Source organism: Hemitrygon akajei, chromosome 13 (genome assembly GCF_048418815.1).
Source record: "Hemitrygon akajei chromosome 13, sHemAka1.3, whole genome shotgun sequence".
NCBI lineage: Eukaryota > Metazoa > Chordata > Chondrichthyes > Myliobatiformes > Dasyatidae > Hemitrygon > Hemitrygon akajei.
In genome coordinates, this window is record NC_133136.1 from 14,274,864 (window position 1) to 14,300,042 (window position 25,179).

Below are 25,179 nucleotides of genomic sequence, written 5' to 3' on the forward strand. Positions count from 1 at the left end.
GGGGTGTCAGTGCTGCTTATAGCCATGTCTGACACTCAGCTTGGAAGCCTTTGTGAAGGCTTCTAATGAATCTTTGCAGCACTGCACACTTTCAATGGCAAGTACAATGCATTCTGGTTAATTGAGTCATCGGTTAATCAGGACAGCCATTTACTTGGGACAACTCAAAGAACAAAAAGTAATCGAGAATATAGTTGGGATTCCCTTCATTTATTTGGGATACTATGCTGCTCAATTGGGACAGGAGACTGTTTCTGACTTGTGTCAGTCGCTTGCACATGTATGGCTATTAGACACTACACCATGCTTAGAGCAAACAGTTTTTAAATAGCATTAATTACGTCTGTTTGTTCAAAAAGCAGAGATTTTTGTCACTGATAGTTGGCGAGCAACAAGTGGCAAGACAATTCAGAACTGTTTTGTTCACTGCAGTTTCAAGCATTCATACTTGGAGATGCCAGAAATGGCCAGGAGTGAAAATGAAACCATTTCACTACTTCAACAAGTTAAAGTATACGAATAAATTGAAGGTATTTACAATCACCTTGTATGTTACAATGAAAATGAAGATTTGGAAAATGCAATCATCAATAGCATTATATGAAGGCAGTCCATATCTGTACTAGGGGTCTGTACTGATTTTGTTCATTCACTGTTAATCAAAAGAATATAGAGGTGCACAATGGATGAATCCCTCCATTAAATATTAGAAGCTACTAGAGTTTGTTCTGTATTTCTGTTAAATACATTAATCATTACTCAGTTAAATAGCAGTTTGCCTCTTTTATTCTTTTTTAATTATTTCCATGAAACTCGGGCAGCCATTTAATTGGGTCAAAATGTACTGGTCCCGATGGGTCCAAATTAACCGGAATCCACCGATTGCTTTTTTAAAAAAAAGTCAAGACAAACAAAAGCGGATACACTAAGGCCTCAGATCTTATGCAAATCCTCTCATAATAAAGGCCTTGCTCATTGCTTGTTGTACTTGTGAACAAGGACAACTTGACTCCTTTGAATAGCAACATTATCTAATCTCTAGCTATTTTTTTAAGATCTGCTTTTCAGTTTTGTGTAAAGTCAATAATCACACTTTTTCCACATTACAGTCCATCTGGAATAGTCCCACGGACTCATTGTGAAAGTCTGCTTTTTAACACGTGGGCTTTATCAGTCACCTTAAAAGCAATAAACCTTTAGTGAAAGCAAGCTAACCATTAATCCTGAAGTGCTGCCTCAAAATAATACAAAATCTGATTCTATAATGGTAGCAAAGCAGTAACAACCTTTCAGAAATTCTTGCCAATTGTTTTTTAGACTTAACCAAAGCTGAACTGCAGTTACTAGCAATAAACGCGACGCGCAAAATGAGGCACACCCTGATAACGGGACTGCAGATGTAGATAACATCTTCCATAACGGGAACTGATTTCGTTTAGGAATTAGTCTGTTAAAACGGGGATGGGGTGCACAACGGCTCGGTTAAAATGCATCAACTGCTGGTGGAACTCCAGGTGAAGAGTCTCGGCCCGTAACTCAACTGTTCATTTCCCTCTACAGATACTGCCTGACCTGCTGAGTTCCTCCATCATCGTGAGTGTGAGTAGATCCAGATTTCCAACATCTGGAGACTCTCTTGCCTATCGGATACGATAAAGCTGGTGCGGTACTGACAGCCGTCAGACTATAAATACATATAAATCGGGCTCCTCCTGCACCCCCCCCCCCCCGGAACGTTGACCAGGATCGGTCCATCGTCAAGGACAGGAACCGGGTCCACTCCACGTACTCCCCACATCCATACCCCCTCCCACTTACTGCCAGCGTGCGTCCAGAAGGGGATGGTGCCATCGCTGTGTACCAGTTGGGGTCCCTTGAAGCTGTACTTGTACTCGAAGCGGCGGCTCGGCAAATCGGCAGAAGCCCAGCAGACAGCCAAGAGTTGAAGCTGCAGCCACACCAGCCGGCTCACCAGCGCCGCCATCTTCACCGCCGCTGACGCGCCGCGGCCCGGAGCCCGCCGGGAAAGCTGCTCGAGCCAACACGGCGCTTCGCCATTGGTCGGCGGCGCTGGGCATGCAGGCAGGTCTCAGCAGGAGGGGGTGTGAAGCAGGTTTGTGATTACTGGCATGCGGCGTGAAATGTGTTGTTTTGCAACGGCAGCAGACAGAAAATATTATTATAAACTGCCAAATAAATAAACAGTGCAAAAGAAAAGGGAGAAAGTCTGCAGATGCTGGCAGTCCAAAGCAACACACACTAAATGCTGGGGGAACTCAGTCGCTCAGGCAGTGATAAAGGGTCTCGGCACAAAACGTCAACTATCTATTCTTTTCCAGAGATGCTTCCTGATCTGCTGAGTTCCTCCAGCATTTTGCTTTGGAAGAATGAGATATTGTTCTTGGATCACTCAGAAATCTGATGGTGACGGAATGTCTAAAAATAAAACTACAATTACACAACAATTAAAGAGGAATTGAAGTAAATTTTAAATTAATATTAAAGTTAATGTAATTGATATAATGATGTTTATTATTGCTGACATATGACAGGAAATTTGTTCTGCGGCAGTAGCACAGTGCAAACACATAAAACTTAACTATACAAAGATATAAACGTTACTATAAGTTACAAAGTAAAAGAGTGTAAAAGAAGGGGAGAATGAGTATTCATGGACCGTTTGGAAATGTGATGGTAATATAATGTCCAAAAATTAAAGAGAAATAACATGAGCTGTGTAAATTTAAAATAAAATGAGCTGAGTATATTTAAAATGACGCAACTGTATAAAAATCTTATTGTGAATCGGGTTTATTATTGCTGACACATGCCATGAATTACAAAATGATCAATCAGCGCAAAAGAGGAATAACAAGGTAGCATTCATTAGTTCTTGGATTATTCAGAGCTTTGATGACCAAGGGGACAAAGCTATTTATGAATGAATTACAAAGCTTCTAGTTTTTTTTTGTTAGTAGGAGATAGTAAAGTAGATAGTTGTTCAGAAAGATTATGAAAGTTGTCAACCCAAAATGTTGCCGAGTCTTGATGAAGGGTTTTGGTCTAAAACGTCGACTTTCTCTCCGTAGATGCTGCCTGACCTGTTGAGTTCCCCCAAGGTCAGAAAGTAGCATAGTATTTCAAAGAGCAATTGTAGTAATAATATTTTTTAAACATATAGTTGAATGGAATTTGTTAGTCTTATTTTTTCTAGTTATCTGGAGTTGGTTTATTATTGTCCCATGTACTGAAATACAGTGAAAACCTCTCCATACATTATATGTCAGATCATTATATAGTGCAAAGCAGAACAAGATAAAACAGTAACCAAAAGACCATAAGATGTCGGAGCGGATGTAGGCCATTTGGCCCATCGAGACTGCTCCGCCATTCAATCATGGGCTGATCCAATTTTTCCAGTCATCTCCACTCCTGTGCCTTGTCCCCAAACCTACTGATGCCCTAGCTAATCAAGAACCTATCTATTTCTGCCTTAAATGCACCCAATGACTTGGCTTCCACAGCCATTCATGGCAACAAATTCCAAAGATTTATCACCCTCTGACTAAAGTAATTTCTCTGCATCTCTGTTCTGTTCCAGGAAACCATGCTGGCTTTGGCCTATCTTGTCATGTGCCTCCAGGTACTCCGTAATCTCAACCCTAACAATCAATTCCACAACTCCCAAACTACTGATGTCTATAGTTTCATTTCTGCTGCCTCCCACCCTTCTTAAATAGCAGAGTAACATTTGCAATTTTCCAGTCATCAGGTACAATGCCAGAATCTATCGATTCTTGACAGATCATTATTAATGCCTCTGCAATCTCTCCAGCTCTTCCTTCACAACCCGAGGGTGCACTCCATCAGGTCCAGGAGATTTATCCACCCTCAGACCCTTCTGCTTCCTGAGCTCCTTCTCAGTCATAATTTTCACTGCACATACTTCACTTCTCTGACATTCTTGAATGCCTGGTATAATGCAGATGTCTTCCATTGTGAAGACTGATGCAAAACACACATTCAGTTTCTCTACCATCTCAGTGTCTCTCATTACAATATCATCAGCGCCCTTTTCTATTGGTCCTATATCTACCCTCAACTCTGGTATCTTCTTTGATATTAGTTGCCAGCTTCCTTTCCTTTGTAATGACCTTCTTCTGCAAGTTTTTGTAAGCTTCCCAATACTCTATCTTCCCACTGGCTTTGGCTTCCTTGTATGCCCTCTCTTTTGCTTTTACTTTAGCTTTGACTTCACTTGTCAGCCATGGTAGTGTCCTTCTTCGATTTGAAAAATTTTTCTAATTTGGACTTGTACTTCCCTCATTTTTCGCAGAAACTGCAGCCATTGCTGCTCTGCTGTCCTTCCTTCTAGTGTCCCTTTCCAGTCAACCTTGTCCAGTTCCTCTGTCATGCCATTGTAATTTCCTTTATTCCACTGAAATATTGACACTTTGGAATTTCTCCTTCTTAAAGTGAACTCGATCATATTGTGATCACTGTTCCCTAAGGGTTCCTTAACCTTAAGCTCTCTTATCACCTCTGGATCTTTGCACAACACCCAATCCAGCACAGCCAATCCCCCAGTGGGTTCAACAACAAGGTGTTCTAAAAAGCCATCCCTTAGACATTCTACAAATTCTTTCTCATGAGGTCCAGTACTGGCCTGGTTTTCCCAATCCACTTCCACGTTTAAATTCCCAACGATTATCATGACATTGCCCTTCTGACACGACTTTTTTATCTCCTGCTGTAATTTGTAATCCATATCCCAGCTGCTGTTTGGAGACCTGTATTCAACTGCCATTAGGGTCTTTTTACCCTTGCCATTTCTCAACTCATAGAGACTCTACACCTTCCAATCCTATGTCATCCCTTTCTAATGAATTAATATCATTTCTTATACACAGGGCCACAACACTCCCTCTGCCTACTAACCTATCTTTCTGATACACTGTATATCCTTGGACGTTCAGCTCCCAATGGCAGCCATCCTGTAGTCAAGTTTCAGAAATGGCCACAATGTCATACTTACCAATCTGTAGCTGAATTTCAAGATTGCCCATTTTATTTCTTATGCTGCATGCATTCAAATATAACATTTTCATTCCAGTATTTGTTACTTTCTATTTTAACTGCACCAGACCTCTATTGCCCTGTAACGCATCCCACTGGCTGTGATTATGCCTCATTTCCTGCCTGTCCTTTCTACTTCTCTGTTGCACATTATCTTTGAATATTTCCTCAGCCCTAGCACTCTGGTCCCCATCCCCCTGCCAAATTAGTTAAAGCCTCCTGAACAGCTCGATGTAACCTGCCTGCTGGGATATTGGACCCCTTTGGGTTCAGGTGTAACCTGTCCTTTTTGTGCAGGTCATAACTTCCCCAGAAGATGCCCCAATGATCCAGGAACCCAAAGCCCTGCCCTTGCACCAGTCTCTCAGCCACACATTAATATGCCTGACCATGCTATTCTTGCATTCATTAGCACGTGGCACAGATAGCAATCCTGAGATTACTACCCTGGAGGTCCTGCTGTTCAGCTTCCTACCCAACTCCCTGAATTCTCTCTTCAGGACCTCCTCCCTTTTTCTACCTATGTCATTGGTACCAACGTGTACCAAGACCTCTGGCTGTTCACCCACTTCCTTCAGAATACTCTGTACCCCATGCGAGACGTCCCGTACCCTGGCACCTGGAAGGCAACACACCATGCGGGTATCTCTATCAGGCTGACAGAACCTCCTGTCTGTTCCCCTCACTACTGAATCCCCGATGACTACCATATTCCTACCCTTCTCTCTCTTTGAACAATGCCAAATAAACTGTAACAGCTCAGGGAAAGTTCAGTTAAGGTAAACAATAAGGTGCAAGATAACAAGGTAGATTATGAGGTACAGATTCCAATTTATCATACCAGGGAACTTATCTGAGATATTTTAAAATAATTTATAAAACTTTAGGCAGTTATTAAATGCTGTTAAAGTGTTCCGGGAATTCAGAATCAGGTCTATTATCACTGTCATATATGATGTGAAATTTGTTATTTTTGCAATAGCAAAGACAAAATAATTATATATTACAGAAAATAGTACAGAAGAAATGAATAACAAATTACTGTTCATGGGTTTATAGACTGTTCAGAGATCTGATGACAGCAGGGAACAAGCTGTTCCTGAATCGATGAGTGGGTTTTCTGACTTCTGTACTTTCTCCTTAACAGTAGCAATAGAACCACAGAACATTACAGGCAGTCTCCGGGTTACATACAAGTTCTGTTCCCAAGTCTGTCTTTAAGTCAGATTTGTATGTAAGTCGGAACAAGTACATCCGGTATTATTTAGTGTCAGTTAGTCAAACGTTCATCTTAGTATATATTTTATCTTTCTATGCATATAAAACACTTAAGAAACGTATGTATTCCATTAATTAAACCACTGCGTTGCTTAGTAATAATTGTAGCTTTCATCGGGGCAGAGCCTTTCACATGCTCCATTATTCTCACTTTATCCTTTAAAATTGTTCTGACTGTAGCCTAATGCTTTTCCAATGACCGATGGCGTTTCAACTCTTTCCAAAAGCTTTATTATTTCCACTTTATTTTCAATTGCGATCACTTCCCATCAACGGAACAGAAACATTGCAGGCGGCGGGTCCCGAGCAACGCCGGCTCCCAAGGTCCGCCGGGTCCTAAGGACCACCTCACTGAATTCCCCGGGTCCTAAACTCCACCGCACTGAGGCAGGTTAAATGGGACAAGTGGGGGCTGTGCTGGGTTTGGGTACTGTATTTGATCCTCCACAATATTCTGCATGGGAATTTAAACTGGAGGTGGCAGTGTTTGTTTTTACGAGGTCGAGTTGTGCGCTTGACATCAACCCGGCACGGATGGTACGGGAGTCACTGGATCGACATCAACCCAGCACAAGAGCGGTCTGACACTGGATTGAACTCGTTCTCGAGCCCGGTGCTGATCTCACTGCGCCACCAGCTGACCGGAACAGTGGTGGGGGGGGGCGTGGTCAGGGTGAATCCTGCTAAGAAAAATTTAAGCCAAATACAAAGTTACACACTCAACACAGTGTCAACGGCAACAACAAAATGGTGGACGGTATTCTCCTTCCTCGGTTCGTAAGTACGAGTTGTCCGTAAGCCAGATGTTCGTAACTCAGGGACTACCTGTACAGCACAGAAACAGGCCTTTTGGCCCTTCTTGGTTGTGCCGAACCATTTTTCTGCCCAGTCCCACTGACCTGCACCTGGACCACATTCCTCCATACACCTCGCATCCATGTTTTTCTTAAATGTTAAAAGTGAGCCCGCATTTACCACTTCATCTGGCAGCTCATTCCACACTCCCACCACTCTCTTTCTGAAGAAGCCCCCCCAATGCTCCCTTTAAGCTTTTTCCCCTTCACCCTTGCATTCACTCTATCTATACCCATCATAGTTTTATAAACCTCTATCAAATCTCCCCTCGTTCTTCTACGCTCCATGGAATAAAGTCCTAACCTATTCAACCTTTCTCTGTAACTCAGTTTCTCAAGTCCTGGCAACATCCTTGTAAACCTTCTCCGCACTCTTTCAACCTTATTAATATCCTTCCTGTAATTTGGTGAGCAAAACTGCACACAATACTTCAAATCCGTTTTCACCAATGCCTTATACAACCTCAGCATAAAGTGTTCTGGGTATCCTCACTTTTCATTGAGATTTATTGGCCTTTGATTTATAAAGGCCAATGTGCCAAAATCTCTCTTTACGACCCTATCTACCTGTGACTCCGCTGTTAGGGAATTTTGTATCTGTATTCCCAGATCCCTCTGTTCTACTGCACTCCTCAGTGCCCTACCATTTACCTTGTATGTTCTACCTTGGTTTTTCCTTCCAAAGTGCAATACCTCACACTTGTCTGTATTAAACTCCATCTGCCATTTTTCAGCTCACTTTTCCAGCTGGTCCAAATCCCTCTGTGCAGACTTTGAAATCCTTCCTCACTGTCCACTACACCTCCAATCTTTGTGTCATCAGCAAATTTGCTGATCCAATTTACCACATTATCATCCAGGTCATTGATATAGATGACAAATAACAATGGACCCAGCACTGATCCCTGTGGCACACCACTAGTCACAGGCCTCCACTCAGAGTAGCAATCCTCCACTACCACTCTGGCTTCTTCCATTGAGCCAATGTCTAATCCAATTTACTACCTCTCCATGTATACCTAGCGACTGAATCTTCCTAACTAACCTCCCATGCGGGACCTTGTCAAAGGCCTTACTGAGGTCCATGTATAGAAACATGGAAAACATAGAAAATAGGTGCAGGAGTAGGCCCTTCGGCCCTTCGAGCCTGCACTGCCATTCAGTGTGATCATGGCTGATCATCCAACTCAGAACCCTGTACCTGCTTTCTCTCCATACCCCCTGATCCCTTTAGCCACAAGGGCCATATCTAACTTTCTCTTAAATATAGCCAATGAACCGGCCTCAACTGTTCCCTGTGGCAGAGAATTCCACAGATTCACCACTCTCTGTGTGAAGAAGTTTTTCCTCATCTCGGTCCTAAAAGGCTTCCCCTTTGTCCTTAAACTGTGACCCCTCATTCTGGACTTCCCCAACATCGGAAACAATCTTCCTGTATCTAGCCTGTCCAATCCCTTTAGAATTTTGTACGTTTCAATAAGATCCCCCCTCAATCTTCTAAATTCTAGTGAGTATAAGCCTAGTCAATCCAGTCTTTTTTCATATGAAAGTCCTGCCATCCCAGGAATCAATCTGGTGAACTTTCTTTGTACTCCCTCTATGGCAAGAATGTCTTTCCTCAGATTAGGGGACCAAAACTGCACACAATACTCTAGGTGCGGTCTCACCAAGGCCTTGTACAACTGCAGTAGAACCTCCCTGCTCCTGTACTCAAATCCTTTTGCTATGAATGCCAACATACCATTTGCCTTTTTCACCGCCTGCTGTACCTGCATGCCCACCTTCAATGACTGGTGTACAATGACACCCAGGTCTCGTTGCAACTTCATTTTTCCTAATCGGCCACCATTCAGGTAATAATCTGTTTTCCTGGTCTTGCAACCAAAGTGGATAACCTCACATTTATCCACATTAAATTGCATCTGCCATGAATTTGCCCACTCACCTAACCTATCCAATTCACCCTGCATCCTCTTAGCATCCTCCTCACAGCTAACACCGCCACCCAGCTTCGTGTCATCCACAAACTTGGAGATGCTGCATTTAATTCCCTAGTCTAAATCATTAATATATATTGTAAACAACTGGGGTCCCAGCACTGAGCCTTGCGGTACCCCACTAGTCACTGCTTGCCATTCTGAAAAGGTCCCGTTTACTCCCACTCTTTGCTTCCTGTCTGCCAACCAATTCTCTATCCACATCAATACCATACCCCCAATACCGTGTGCTTTAAGTTTGCACACTAATCTCCTGTGTGGGACCTTGTCAAAAGCCTTTTGAAAATCTAAATATACCACATCCACTGGCTCTCCCCTATCCACTCTACTAGTTACAGCTTCAAAAAATTCTATAAGATTCGTCAGACATGATTTTCCTTTCACAAATCCATGCTGACTTTGTCCAATGATTTCACTTCTTTCCAAATGTGCTGTTATCACATCTTTTATAACTGACTCTAGCATTTTCCCCACCACCGATGTCAGACTCACCGGTCTATAATTCCCTGGTTTTCTCTCCCTCCTTTTTTTAAAAAGTGGGGTTACATTAGCCACCCTCCAATCCTCAGGAACTAATCCAGATTCTAAGGAGTTTTGAAAAATTATCACTAATGCATCCACAATTTCTTGGGCTACTTCCTTAAGCACTCTGGGATGCAGACCATCTGGCCCTGGGGATTTATCTGCCTTTAATCCCTTCAATTTACCTAACACCACTTCCCTACTAACATGTATTTCCCTCAGTTCCTCCATCTCACTAGACCCTTGGTCCCTTACTATATCCGGAAGATTATTTATGTCCTCCTTAGTGAAGACAGAACCAAAGTAGTTATTCAATTGGTCTGCCATGTCTTTGTTCCCTATGATCAATTCACCTGTTTCTGTCTGTAAGGGTCCTACATTTGTCTTGACCAATCTTTTTATTTTCGCATATCTATAAAAGCTTTTACAGTCAGTTTTTATGTTCCCTGCCAGCTTTCTCTCATAATCTTTTTTCCCTTTCCTAATTAAGCCCTTTGTCCTCCTCTGCTGGTCTCTGAATTTCTCCCAGTCCTCAGGTGTGCTGCTTTTTTTTTGCTAATTTATATGTTTCTTCTTTGGACTTGATACTATCCCTAATTTCCCTTGTCAGCAACGGGTGCACTACCTTCCCTGGTTTATTCTTTTGTATACAACATCCACTGCCTTCCCTTCATCCACTTTCCTGGTAACCTCCTCGAAAAACACTTAATAGATTTGTTAAATATGACCTACCATGCAGAAAGCCATGATGACTCTCCCTAATAAGTCCCTGTCTATCCAAATACTTGTAGATCCTTATCTCTTAGTACTCCTTCCAATAATTTACCTACAACCGACATCAAACGTATCGGCCTATAAGAGGGCAAGTATGTTTAATCCTTAATGACAAACTAATAAAATCATTCAATTCTTCCGTAATTCATGTAAAACAAAAATGAGCAAGACTAGTGAAACTGGATCAAATCAAACAAGGAATGAACGGTCAATAAAACAGTCAACCCTCACTACTCACCCCCTCTCTAAACTGCCATGCAGGTGAACAGGTGACCATATTCATTTATTTATACCGCCGCCCAAACTGATGTGACAAATTACTTTAAGCCGAAGGGAGAATACGCAACACAAATATAATACAGACGGACAATAAATAGATATCTGGCTTCTACAAGTGTCATCGTACCTTTAGAATGGAAATTGTCCGGGGCAGCTCCATAACAGAAAATACAACTGTAGATTTGGCCAGGCTGTAACTGCATCCTTTCACTGTGTGACATGCAGTAAAACACAGGAATGATCAGCAGGACCGTTCAAGTGTTTTGTCATCGGTATACATATAGTACACCAAGTGTAAATACCAAGACAATTAGCTATTTTTCAGCAGCAGCATAGTACATTACAAACATGAGGAATATGTTAATGTAAATTTAAATTTATATACAGTAAGTTATACATAAACATTGACTTTAAATATAACACTGATTCATGCCATCTGAAGAAATTCTCTGAAGATTTAGCAATAGTTGGGTGTATAAAGGGAGGGTGGGAGGATCACTATAGGACCCTGGTGGAGGACTTTATCAAATGGTGCAAGCTGACTCATTGCAGCTCAGCATTAGTAGGACAAAGGAGATGGAGGTGGACTTTAGGAAGACCGAGCCTGCATTGCTCCCTGTTACTATTGATGGTGAGGACATGGATGTGGTGAGCACCTACAAGCACCTGGATGGCAGACTTGAGTGGAGCACCAGCACCGAGGCTTTGTACGAGAAGGGCCAGAGCTGGCTCTATTTCCTGAGAAGACTGAGTTTCTTTGGAATATCCAGGCCTCTCCTTCATATGTTCTACCAGTCTGTTGCCAGTACAATCTTCTACGTGGTGGTGTGCTGGGGCAATGGCATTAACATGGGTGATGCCAACAGGCTCAATAAACTGTGTTTATTGATTGAAAAGGCTGGCTCGGTTATAGGAGTCAAACTGGACACACTGGATACTGTAATAGAACAAAATCCTGGTAATTCTGGACAATGTTTCTCACCCTCTGTATGCCACCTTGGCTGAACAGAGGAGCACTGTTAGTAATAGACTGCTTTTAGTAATAGTTAGTGCCAGGTTTCTATTAGATAGGTGTGGCACAGTAATGTAGCAGTTAGTGTAATTGCTTTGCAGCGCTAGCAATCACGTAATGGGTTTTGATTCCTGCTGCTGAGGAGTTTTTTATGTTCTCCACATGACCACGTGGTTTTCCTCTGGGTGCTCTGTTTTTCTTCCACTTTCAAAAGACGTATGGTTAGGATAAGTAACTTGTGAGCATGCTATGTTGGCACCAGAAGTGGGGTGACACTTGCAGGCTGCCCCCAGTACAGTCTTTGGCCTGTATTGGCCATAGACCTGAAAAAAATACATTTCACTATATGGTTCAATGTTCTGGTGTGCGTGTGACAAATAAAGCTATTGTCTTCTTTAAATTTTAAAACAGTTCAAAAATGTGATGGCATTGGTAGAGAAACCGTTGTTGCACCTTGAGAGTGGGTCGTCAGGCTCCTGTACCTTCTGGCTGAAGGAAGTATTGAGAAGATTGAGCTTGGCGTAGATTAAAAGGTCAGCACAACATCATGGGCCAAAGGTACTGTGCTGCAATGTTCTGTATTTTATATCTGGGGAGAGCAGAGGAAAGAGAACAAGGGAGGCTACAAAATGACGGTTGCAAGGTCACGTGGATGCTAATAGGACAAACGTCAATCTAAATAGATTAAATAAAAATAACAGGATTGCTATGCACTGTTGCTCGTTTGTTATTATAACACAGTAATTTGTTATATCTGCACCATACTGCTGCCACAAAACAGCAAATTTCATGTGTAAACTCAGTGCTAATAAACCTGATTATGAGAATGTAAACTGGAGAAACAAAAACCAAAGGTCAGACTGTGTAAAATAAGATAGATGAGAAGAAATTTCTTCAACCAATGGGTAGTGAGTTTTGGACTACTTTAGCCATATGACTATAAGACGTTAGAAGTAGGTCATTTGGGCCATCGAGTCTGCTCTGCCATTCACTCATGGCTGATCCTTCTTTCCTCCTCCTCAGCCCCACACACCAGCCTTCATCCTGTAACATGTCCAATCAAGAACCTCTCAATCTCTGCCTTAAATACACTCAGCGACCTGGCCTCCACAGCTGCCTGTGGTAACAAATTCCACAAATTCACCACACTCTGGCTAAAGAAATGTCTTGGCATCTCTGTTTTAATGGATGTCCCTAATCATGAGGCTGTGCCCTCTTGTCCTAGCCTCCCCCATCATGGGAAACATCCTTTCCACACCTACTCTGTTTAGGCCTTTCAACATTCAAAGTGTTTCAATGAGATCCCCCCTCATCTTTCTAAATTCCAGCGAGTACAGACCCAGAGCTATCAAACATACCTCGTATGGAAACCCTTGTGAACCTCCTCTGCAGCCTCTCCAATGCCAGCACATCTTTTCTTAGATGTGGATCCCAAAACTGTTCACAATACTCCAGGTGAGGCTTCCCCAGTGCCTTATAAAGCCTCAGCATCTTGTGTTCCAGACCTCTGGAAATGAATGCCAACATTGCATTTGCCTTCCTCACCACTGACTCTACCTGCAAGTTAACCTTTAGCATGTTCTGCACAAGAACTCCCAAGTCCCTTTGCATCTCAGATTTTTGGATTTTCTGCCTGTTTAGAAAATTGTCTGTACATTAATTTCTTTGACAAAAGTGCATGACCATGTATTTTCCAACATTATATTTCATTTGCAATTTTTTTGCCCATTCTCCTCATTTGTCTCAGTCCTTCTGCAGCCTACCTGTTTCCTCAACACTATCTGCTGCTCCATCAATCTTTGTATCATCTGCGAACTTCACAACAAAGCCATCTATTCCATCATCTAAATCATTGATATACTGTCATGGTCCAGATTGAGTTCCCTTTAAATTTACCTTGTTTGTGTTACGATCTGGACCATTGACTCCTTGTTTCCCTTTAATTCCCTGTTTTCCTGTGTCCCTCGGGCTTGGTGATTAACTGGCGACCGAACCGACAGTTTGTAAGTCTCCAGTTTCAGCCGTTCGGCGCAAGACCGTTAACGAAATCACCGTAGCCACTGAAGCTAGTGCGAGCCAAAGTCATCTGGCCAGAGCCGACTAAGTTTCTAGCTGGAGCAAGCCAAGACTCCTCCTGGAGCAAGTGCCAGCAAGCTGCCTTCCCTTGCCAGAGCGGGTCCGGGCAAGGTTAACCTGCCAGGGTGAGTCAAGAGCTCCTGCTGCTTGGAGCAAACTTGGGCCCAGTTATAGTACCGTCCATTGTTGTGTGGCCTCATATCCAGCTCAGTAGGCAGGCCGTTTGCCGCTACTCGAATGGACTGTCGTTTTATCGTCTCGTATCCAGCTCAGTAGGCAGGTTGTTTGCCGCTACTCGAATAGACTGTCGTTGTTATATTGTCTCGTAACCAGCTCAGTAGGCAGGCCGTTTGCCGCTACTCGAATAGACTGTCGTTGTTTTATCGTCTCATATCCAGCTCAGTAGGCAGGCCGTTTCCGCTACTTGAATGGACTGTCGTTGTCTTGTCGTCACGTATCCCGCTCAGTAGGCAGGCCGTTCCGCCGCTACTCGAGTGGACTGTCGTTTGTGTTCCATGTATGAATCCCGGCTCTCTGTCCTGTCCCCAAGGAGGGGTCCCGGTTCTGTGTTTCTGTGCTCATGTCCTGGCTCTGGTGTTCCAAGTATCAAGTCCTGGCTCCTGTGTTCCAAGTATCAAGTCCTAGCCCCCGGATCCTGAGTCCCAGCCTAGTCCCAGGCCTGAGTCCTCGTCCATTATGCCTATTCCCGCTTCCTCTTTGCTCTCCTTGATTTCTCTCTGTTCTATCCTTGCGTCACGGCTCTCCTTGTAAATTGTAGTAAACTCTATTTAGTTAACCTTACGAAATGTGTTTGTGTCCTGCATTTGGGTCCTCCTCCAGCACCCTTGCCCCTCCACGTTGTGACATATACAGCATAAAAAGAAGCGGTCCTAACACGGACCCCTGTGGAACACCACTAGTCACTGGTAGCCAACCAGAAAAGGATCCTTTTATTGCCACTCACTGCTTCCTACCAAGCAACCAATGCTCTAACCATGCTAGTAACATTCCTGTAATACCATGGGCATTTAACTTAGTACGGAGGCTAATGTGTGGCATCTTGTCGAGGACCTGAATGTCCAAAAATACAACATCTACTATATCCCCTTTATCTATCCTACAAGTAATCTCCTCAAAGAATTCCTACAGGTTTGTCAGGCAAGATTTTCCATTCGGGAAACCATGCTGACTTTACCTTGTCCTGTGTCACCAACTACTCCATAACCGCATCTTCCCAAACACTAAGGTCAGGCTAACTTGGTCTATAATTTCCTTTCTGCTCCTTCCCCCTTTCCTAAAGAGTGGAGTGACGTTTGCAATTTTCCAGTCCTCTAGCACCATGCCAGAGTCCAATGATTTCTGAAAGATCATTACTAATGCCGCCACAATCTTTACCGCTACCTTTTTCAGTACGCTAGGGTGCAGTTAATCTTGTCTGGGTAAAGTATGTACCCTTGGGTCTTTCAGCTTTTGGAGCAACTTCTCCCTTGTAGTAGTAACTGCACTCATTTCTCTTCCCTCACACCTTTCAATATCTGGCATACTGCTAGTGTCTTCCACAGTGAAAACTGATGCAAAATACTCATTTAATTCATCTGCCATCTCTTTGGCCCCCCATTATTATTTCTCCAGCCCCATCTTTTTAGCAGTGCTATATCCACTCTTATCTCTCTTTTATTTTTTACATGCTTGAACAAGCTTTTACTTTGATATTGTTTGCTAGCTTGCTTTCATGTTTCATCTTTTCCCTCCTAATGATTATTTTAATTGCTTTCTGTAGGTTTTTAAAAGCTTCCCAACCCTCTGTCTTCCCAATATGCCCTCTCTTTTGCTTTTACATTAACTTTGACTCCCCTTGTCATGGTTTTACTAGTTTGTCATTTGAGTATTTCTTCATTTTTGGAATTATATCTATCCGGCACCTTCCTCATTTCTCCCAGAAACTCACACCATTGCTGCTCTTCTGTCATCCCTGCCAGCATCTCCATCCAATTTATTTTGACCAACTCTTATACCATAAACAAGAGAGACCCTGGAGATGCTGGAAGTTCAAACGTCGCACACAATGCTGGAGGAACTCAGCAGGCTAGGCAGCATGTACGGAAAAAAGTACAGTCGATCTTTCGGGCTGAGACCCTTCTCCATTCCTGCTGAAGGGTCTCGGCCCGAAATATCGACTGTACTTTTTTCCATACATGCTGCCAGGCCTGCTGAGTTCCTCTGGCATTTTGTGTGTGTTCCTCTCTCATACCACTGTAATTTCCTTTACCGTACTGAAGTACTGCTACATCAGAATTTACTTTTACCCCATCATATTTCAAGTTGAACTCAAGCGTATTGTGATCACTGTTTCCTAAGGGTTCTTTTACCTTAAGCTCCCTAATACCTCCAGTTTATTACATAACACCAAATCCAGTATTGCTGATCCCCTAGTTGGCTCAATGGCAAACTGCTCTAAAAAGCTGTCTTGTAAGCATTCAACAGATTCACTCTCTTGATATCCATTTCCAACCTGACTTCCCAATTGACCTGCATGTTGAAATCTCCCATTACTATCATAACATTGCTCTTTTGACGTGTCTTTTCGATTTCCTGTTGTAATTTGTGGTCCATTTCCCAGCTACTGTTTGAAGGCCTGTAGATAGCTGCCATCAGGGTCCTTTTACCCTTGAGGTTTATAACTCAACCCACAAGGATTCAACATCTTCCAATCCTGTGTCACCATCTTTCTAATGATTTGATGCCATTCTTTACCAGCAGAGCCATGCCACCCCCTCTGCCGAACTTCCTATCCCTCAGATACATTGTGTAAGCTTGGACATTTAGCTGCCAACTACAATCATCCTTCAGCCACGATTCAGTGATGGTCACAACATCGTTCCTGGCAATAGTGCAACAAGATCATCCACCTTATTTCTTATACTCTGTGCATTGAGACATAACACTTTGAGTACTGTATTTGCTACCCTTTCTGATTCTGCATCCCCAATGCACTGATACTCAGCCTGCTGGTTGCAATTATGTCCTATCACCTGCCTGTTCTTCCTTACAGTCTGACTGCACACCATCTTTGTTTTTTTGTCATCTATCCTATCCAGAATCCCTTCACTCTGGTTCCCCCCCACCCCTCCACCACCTCACCAAATTAGTTAAAACCCTCCCCAACAGCTCAAACAAACCTGCCTGTGAGAATATTGGTCCCTTCAGGTTCGGGTGCAACCAGTCACTTTTGAACAGGTCATACCTCCCCCAGGAGAGATCCTAATGATCCAAGAACCTGAAACCCTGTCCCCTGCACCAGCTTCTCAGCCATGCACTAATCTGCCAAATTATCCTATTTCTACCCTCACTTGTGCATGGCACAGGCAGTAATCCAGAAATTACTACCCAGAAGCTCCTGTTTCTCAGCTTCCTACCTAGCTCTCTAAATTCTCTTTATAGGACCTGGTTCCCATTCAAACTTTTCCGAACAAATCGGCTTCTCTTATTAATTCTTTTATGATTGATTCAGCTATCTGTGAAATTTGGCGTTTTCTACACCCTAATGATAAAGAGTTCTCATACTTTTCCCATGTGCATCATAATTACTCAAGGATTGATTACTTTTTTATTGATCAGCATTTACTTACAGATGTTATGGATTGCAAATATGACTCTATTGCTATATCTGATCATGCACCTTTGAAGTTATCTATTAAGGTGACGGATTCATATATTAGTACTAAAAGTTGGAGGTTTAATCCTGTTTTACTGCAGGACTCTGACTTTGTTAACTTTATTAAACAGCAAATTGATTTGTTTTTCTCAATAAATTCTACAGCAGACATCTCTAGTGGAATTCTGTGGGATACTTTTAAGGCATATATTCATGGACAGATTATTTCATATTCTGCCGGAGTTAGGAAACGAACTAATTCTAAAATATCAACATTAGTTGATAAAATTAAGGCAATTGATAAGATTTACGCATTGACCCCTAGTAAAGAACTTTATAAAGAAAGGGTGGAACTTCAAATGGAGCATAGTTTATTATTAACCTCTTCGATTGAAAGTCAGTTAATTAAATCGAAAGCTCAATTTTATACATATGGAGATAAGTCTGGTAAATTACTAGCTAACCAATTGAAAATTGTTTCGGATAAGCGACAAATTACTAAGATTCGTAAACAAGATGGTACTCTGACGATTGATCATAAAGAGATAAATAAAGCCTTTCAAGATTTTTATAATTCTTTATATCAATCAGAATGTACTAAAGACTCTTCTATAATGAGTGAATTTTTAAGGAAATTGAATATTCCAAAAGTAACTGTTGAGGATAGTGTATTTTTGGACACACCTATTACGGAGTCTGAAATAGAAAAGGCTATTTTCTTAATGAACTCGGGTAAAGCTTCGGGCCCAGATGGTTTTTCTGCAGAATTTTTTAAATCCTTTTCTTCTATACTTTCTCCTTGGCTTTGTAAAATTTTTAAAGATGCATTAAGTATAGGTAAACTACCACAATCTTTTTATGAAGCTTCTATTTCCTTAATTCTTAAAAAAGATAAAGACCCCACTGAATGTGCATCTTATCGGCCCATATCTTTGCTGAATATGGATTTTAAGATTTTTAGTAAAATTTTGGCTATTAGATTAGAAAATATATTGCCTCGGATTATTTCTGAGGATCAGACTGGATTTATTAAAAATCGTTATTCATCTTTTAATATTAGAAAATTAATTAATATTGCTTATACTTCTTCATCTAAAATCCCAGAATGTGTCATTTCCTTAGATGCCGAAAAAGCATTTGATAGAGTCGAATGGTCATATTTATTTAATACTTTGCAACATTTTAACTTTAGTTCAAAATTCATATCATGGATTAAATTAATATATCAGAAACCTTTAGCTTCAGTCTTCACTAATAATCAAAGATCCCCTTTTTTTCAGTTATTTCGGGGTACAAGGCAAGGTTGTCCTTTAAGCCCTTTATTATTTGACATTGCTTTGGAACCCTTGGCTATAGCTATTCGTGAATCACCCAATATTTTAGGTATTACCCGTGGGGAGACGATGTATAAGGTATATGCGGATGATTTGTTATTATATATATCTGATCCTGAAAGATCTATTCCTGCTATTTCTTCTTTGCTTGCTCAATTTAGTAACTTTTCTGGATATAAATTGAATTTTAATAAGAGTGAACTTTTTCCATTAAATATGCACACTTCAATTTATAATCGGGTACCATATAGAATTGTCACAGACTATTTTACTTATTTAGGTATTAAAATTACTAAAAAACATAAAGATTTATTTAAAACTAATTTTTTGCCTTTAATAGATCAAATTAAGTAACTTGCTAATAGGTGGTCCCCGCTATCTTTGTCTTTGGTAGGTAGAATTAATGCCATTAAGATGATGATACTACCTAAATTTCTATATCTATTTCAAGCATTACCAATTTTTATTCCTAAATCTTTCTTTGATATAGTTGATTCTAAAATATCTTCGTATTTGTGGCAGAACAAAAATCCTAGGTTAGCTAAAAAATATTTACAGAAGCCTAAGAAGGAGGGCGGCTTGGCTCTACCAAATTTAAGATTTTACTATTGGGCAGTTAATATACGGTATTTGATATTTTGGATACAAGAATTGACTACAATTGCTGGCCCACAATGGGTAAATTTGGAATGTAAATCTGTTCAAGATTTCTCATTGATTTCAATCTTAGGATCTTCACTTCCCTTTTTGTTATTTAAAATGAATAAACAGATAACTAATCCTATAGTCAAGTATACATTACGAATCTGGTTTCAATTTCGTAAATTTTTTGGTTTGAATAAGTTTATACTGTCAAGTCCTATAACATCTAATTATTTTTTTCGACCATCTTCCATAGATCAAGCCTTTTTTTTATGGAAAACAAAAGGTATAACATGTTTTCGTGATCTGTTTTTGGATGATAACATTATGTCCTTCGAACAGTTATCTAATAAATATAATTTATCTAAAACCCATTTTTTTAGATATCTACAAGTTAGAAATTTTTTATATAATGAACTAAAGTCTTTTTCGAAAGAATGTCCATTGGACATTACAGAAAGAATTTTAGCTCTTAATCCTTGTCAAAAGGGTTTAGTTGCTATTATTTATAATATGATTATGAATCTACAACCAGATATATCAGAAAAAATTAAGAAGGAATGGCAGGAAGAACTGCATTGCCCTATATCTATTGAGCAATGGGAAAATTTTTTATTATTGGTAAACTCATCCTCTATCTGTGCTAAACATGCTCTAATACAATTTAAGGTCGTACATAGAGCTCACATGTCTAAAGATAAACTTGCTCGATTTTATTCGTATGTTAATCCAACCTGTGATAGATGTCATTCTGATATAGCTTCGTTGACTCATATGTTTTGGTCTTGTCCTTGTTTACAAAACTATTGGAAAGATATTTTTAATATTATTTCAAGAGTTTTAAATATTAATCTCCAACCACATCCTTTTACTGCAATTTTTGGTCTACCAATGATAGATAATAAGTGTTTATCCGCTTCATCCCAACGAATGATTGCATTCGTTACACTAATGGCTAGAAGATCCATTTTATTGAATTGGAAAGAAACTAACCCTCCAACTGTATTTCAGTGGTTTTCCCAAACTATTTCCTGTTTAAGTTTAGAAAAAATTAGAAGTGTGGTTTTTGATTCTTCAGTTAAATTTGAGGAAACTTGGAGACCATTTATTCAGCATTTTCATATGAATTAAACGGTCTGATCCTGAACCTTATTGTCACTATCCTGAATTGTATGGAAGGAGGTTGGGAGTCATAGGCACTACTGTATATATATAACATTATGCGATTGCCCATGTTGGTTAGTTTTTTTTTATTTAGTTGTTGTTTTTTTTTGGGGGGGGGGGTTTTTTCTCTTAAATCATTTATATTATAATATGAGTTTGAGAGATTCTATGTATTGATCAATATATATTTGAATGTCAATTAATCTATTATGTACTCTCAAATGTATTGTAATAATATTTTTCTTCTGTTTTTTTTTAAAAATTAATAAAAAGATTTGAAAAGAAAGAAAGAAAGGACCTGGTTGCTTTTCCTTCCTATGTCATTGTTAACAATATGTACCAAGATATCTGGCTGCTCTCCATCCCTCTCCAAAATGTTGTGGATTCTGTTCGAGATGTCCCTGACCCTGGCACCTGGGAGGCAACATACCATTCGGGACTCCCATTCACATCCACAGAATTTCCAATCTGTTCCCCTGACTATTGAGCCTCATATTATTACCACTCACCTCTTCTCCCTCTTTCCCTTCTACACCACGGACCCATGGTCAGTACTAGTAACCCGGTTTCCATGGCATTCCCCTGGAAGGTCATCTCCCACAACAGTATGCAAAACGGTATACTTATTATTCAGGTGCATGGCCACAGGGGTTCTCTGTGCTAACTGCCTATTCACAATTCCATTTCTCCTGACAGTCACACAGCTGCTCACCTCCTGCAACTTCAGGGTGACTACTTCACTGTAACTCTGATTATCTCCTCACTCTCCCATACAAGTCGAAGGTCATCCAGCTGCTGTTCCAGATCCCTAACACGGTCTGCAAGGAGCTGCAACTGCATGCACCTCACGCAGATGTAGTTTCATAGGAGACTCTGGGTCACTTAGGACTCCAACATCCGGCCTGAAGAACACACAACTAGGTACAGTAAGAGGGGAAACAAGGGGGAGCTTTAACAGATGGTTACCCAGAGCCAGCACCTCTTTCAAGCCAAAGCCTGACACTCTTACTCTTTCCACTGGTCTACTCCCAACAATGGCTGCCCTGCTTGTCCCTTCCGTACTTTTAAACAATGGTCGCTTTCCTGTGAGAAACCTCGTGCTGATTGGGCCGTCGGAATTGTTTGCCCGTGAAGGTTGTCTTCACACTGAAGATATGTTTCGTCATGTTCTGGTGTATGGTAAACTAGTACACAGGATAGATTCAGATCAGGCAGCTCAAAACTGGGCACCCATGAGGCACTGTGGATAACCAGCAGCAGGAGAAAGGAATAGTTCCAAAACCTCTAAACTCATGGACTCACATATTCCTCACTCTACCACCATTACCAGGCCAAGAAATCATAAATAAAAGAGATTCTCCATGCGCTGGAAATCTTGAGCAACAAAACTCTTTGTGCAACTGGATCCTTGATTTCCTGACTTGAAGACCCCAATCAGTTTAGATTGGTAACAGCATCTCCTCCACAATCTCCATCTGCAAGGGGGCACCACAAGACTGTATGCTTAGCCCCCTGTTCTACTCACTTTTTTTATTTATGACTGTGAGGCTAAGCGCAGCTCCTATAGCATATTTAAGTTTGCTGATGACGCCACTGCAGTTGGCTGAATCCAACATAGTGATATATCAGCATATACGAGGGAGATTGAAAATCTGGCTCAGTGGTGCCACAAAGCCAACTTTTCTCTTAATGTCTGCAAGACCAGTTTACTGATTATTGACTTCAGGAGGCAGGAACTGGAGGTCTATGAGCCAATCCTCATCAGAAGGTCAGAGGTAGAGAAGGTCACAAACTTTACAATTACGAAGAAAGCAAGACAACGCCTCTACTTTCTTGGAAGTTTGCAAAGATTCAACATGACATCCAAAACTTCGACAAACTTCTATAGATGTGTGCTGGAGAATATATGGACTAGTGGGATTATTGCCTGGTATGGAACCTCTAATGCCCTTGAGGGAAAATCCGATAAAACATAGTGGATACAGCTCAGTCCATCACGAGCAAACTCCTCCCCACCATTGAGCACATCTACATGGAGTGCTGTCACAGGAAAGCAGCATCCTTCATCAAAGGCCCACACCACCAGGAACAGTTCTTACCCCTGAACCTTCAGGCTGTTCAACCTGTGGGGATAATTTTACTCCAGCAACACACATTTTGAGCACCTGCAGATTTTCTCTTATTTGTAATTGGATAACTTTACTCAACTTCATTTGCTTCGTCATTAATCTGTTCCCATAACCTATGGACTCACTTTCAAGGACTCTTTATCTCATGTTCTCGATATTTATTGCTTATTTATTTATTATTATTTTTATTTTGTATTTGCAGTTTGTTGTCTTTTGCACATTGGTTGTTTGTCTTAATGGGTGTGGTCTTTCATTGATTCTATTATTTTTCTTGGATTTACTAAGTATGTCTGCAAGGAAGTGAATCTCAGGGTTGCATATGGTGATTTACATGTACTTTGATAATAAATTTACTTTGAACTTTCAATACACACAAAGTGATGGAGAAACTCAGCAAGAAGGGGAGCACCTATGGAGAAGAACAGGCAGTTAACATTTTGGAGTAAGATCTGAGCACTTTGTGGGTTGTAGACCAAGGAATCATATCTGCTTCAACATGGAATTCCAGGAGCAGTGTCTGGTATGGTTAAAATATGAAGTGCCAGATGAATGAAGGTGCACAGTCACTTGAATGATAAAGTGTAAGAAGACTGTAGAATATTCAGAGCTAAGGAATGTCACAAACAACAGTTGAAATTAAAACTTTATAGTCCTAAAAAGGAATTCAGTGTTTTGAACATAAAAACATAAGAAATAGGAACAGGAGTGGGCCATCTATCAAGCCTGCTCCGCCATTCAATAAGATCATGGCTGATCTGGCCATGGACTCATCTCCACCTACCTGCCTTTTCCCCATAACCCTTAATTCCCCTACTATGCAAAAATCTATCCAATCTTCTTAAATATATTGGTCTCCAGTGCTTCATTGGGCAGAGAGTTCCACAGATTTGGTGCATCTTAGCTTTATCATCTCTTTCTACACAATAACGAAGTAGATCAGATGTGAATATAACCTAATTACTGATGAGTTTCTAGAAGACCTGATTAATTTTTGACAAATGAAAAGTTCAACTCCATGATTTGTGAAGAAAATGGCTCCTTGCAGCTTCCTACTAGGAGACTGGGAGACAGAATGTATAAGCAATTCCCAGTACTCAAATTCATAAGTTGTGATCATGTACCACAAAAATCTTTTGAGGTTTTAGGTAGTGCCTCGCGGGAATTGCAAGCAAGGCCTATAATACAGTAATAGCCCATTTGTAAGTTGTGAATGGTGATTCTAAACCCCCTTGGTTCAAGAGGACAGGGTGGCATCAACAATGGAGGGAGAAAAAACACGTTCTTTGAAGAAGGAGGACATCTATGATGTCCTGGAATGGAAAGATGCATCCTGAAGACAGATGGGATGGAGGCGAAGGAACTGAATAAAGGGAATAGGATTTTTACAGGAGATAGGGTGGAAAGAGGTATGGACAAGGGAACCATTGGAATCAGTAGGTTTATAAAAGATGTCAGTTGACAGTTTGTCTTCAGAGGGGAAGAGAGCACAGAAACAGGTTATATGGCCCATCTAGTCTGTACCAAACTCAGAATCTGGTTTAATATCACCAGCATATGCTCTCAATCAGTGTTTGCTCGCAGGTCGGCGAAACTAGAATTAAGGAGAGCTTCGCAGGCATTTGTACATTCCAGAGGTCCAATTCGCGTCGGGAGCAGAGCACTGTGAATTAAATAAAAGTACAGAAGGGGCAAGTGGGGCAGCCATTGTTGGGAGTAAACCAGTGGTGAGATTGGGAGTGTCAGGCTTTAACTCAAGAGGCTTCAATGAGAAGAGGCTGAGTCCAAAGACACAGGTTAGAAAATTTGGTCTTGGTTGCTGATTGTACAGTGCAGGCAGGGTAGCGGACATGGCAGTGGAATGCTCTTTCTGTGGGGTGTGGGAATTCATGGAACCTGATAGTCTCCCTGATGACTACACCTGTGGGAAGTGCAGCCAACTCCAGCTCATAAAAGACTGCATTAAAGAGCTGGAGCTGGATGAACTTAGGATCGTCCGGGAGGCAGAGCAATTGATAGATACAACTTTTGAGCAGGTGGTTACACCCATAGCGCAGAATTTGTGGAATAGATGAGTGAGCAGTGAGAAAGGTAAGGGGAGAATGTCCCCCTGTGGCCATTCCCCTCAGCACGGGTATACCACTTAGCATATTGCTGAGGGGGGTTGACCTATCTGGGCAAGGCAGCAGCAGTCAGACTAATAGCAATGTGGTCGGTTCTGAGCCACAGAAGTGTACGGTGAAGTCAAGCAAAGAAATACTCATAGGAGACTCGACAGTTAGGGTACAGATAGGAGATTCTGTGGCAGCAAAAGAGAGACCAGAATAGTGTGTTGCCTCCTGGATGCTAGGGTCCAGAATGTCTCTGAGCGGTTGCAGAATATTCTTGAA

General features: G+C 41.3%; 1 protein-coding gene and 1 long non-coding RNA gene across 3 annotated transcripts in view; one reads left to right on the plus strand and one right to left on the minus strand.

The window, feature by feature from the left end:
- Positions 1 to 1,984, minus strand: part of lman1 (lectin, mannose-binding, 1) — a 47,847-nt gene extending 45,863 nt beyond the window's left edge. For both annotated transcript variants that reach the window (XM_073064182.1, XM_073064181.1), the window contains exon 1: positions 1,819 to 1,984. In XM_073064182.1, the coding sequence (XP_072920283.1) occupies positions 1,819 to 1,984 (166 nt within the window). The remainder of the gene's footprint in view (positions 1 to 1,818) is intronic.
- Positions 1,983 to 25,179, plus strand: part of LOC140737656 (uncharacterized) — a 39,074-nt gene continuing 15,877 nt past the window's right edge. Inside the window, exons 1-2 of the long non-coding RNA XR_012101218.1 lie at positions 1,983 to 2,113; positions 12,204 to 12,350. This is a non-coding gene — a long non-coding RNA (uncharacterized lncRNA). The remainder of the gene's footprint in view (positions 2,114 to 12,203; positions 12,351 to 25,179) is intronic.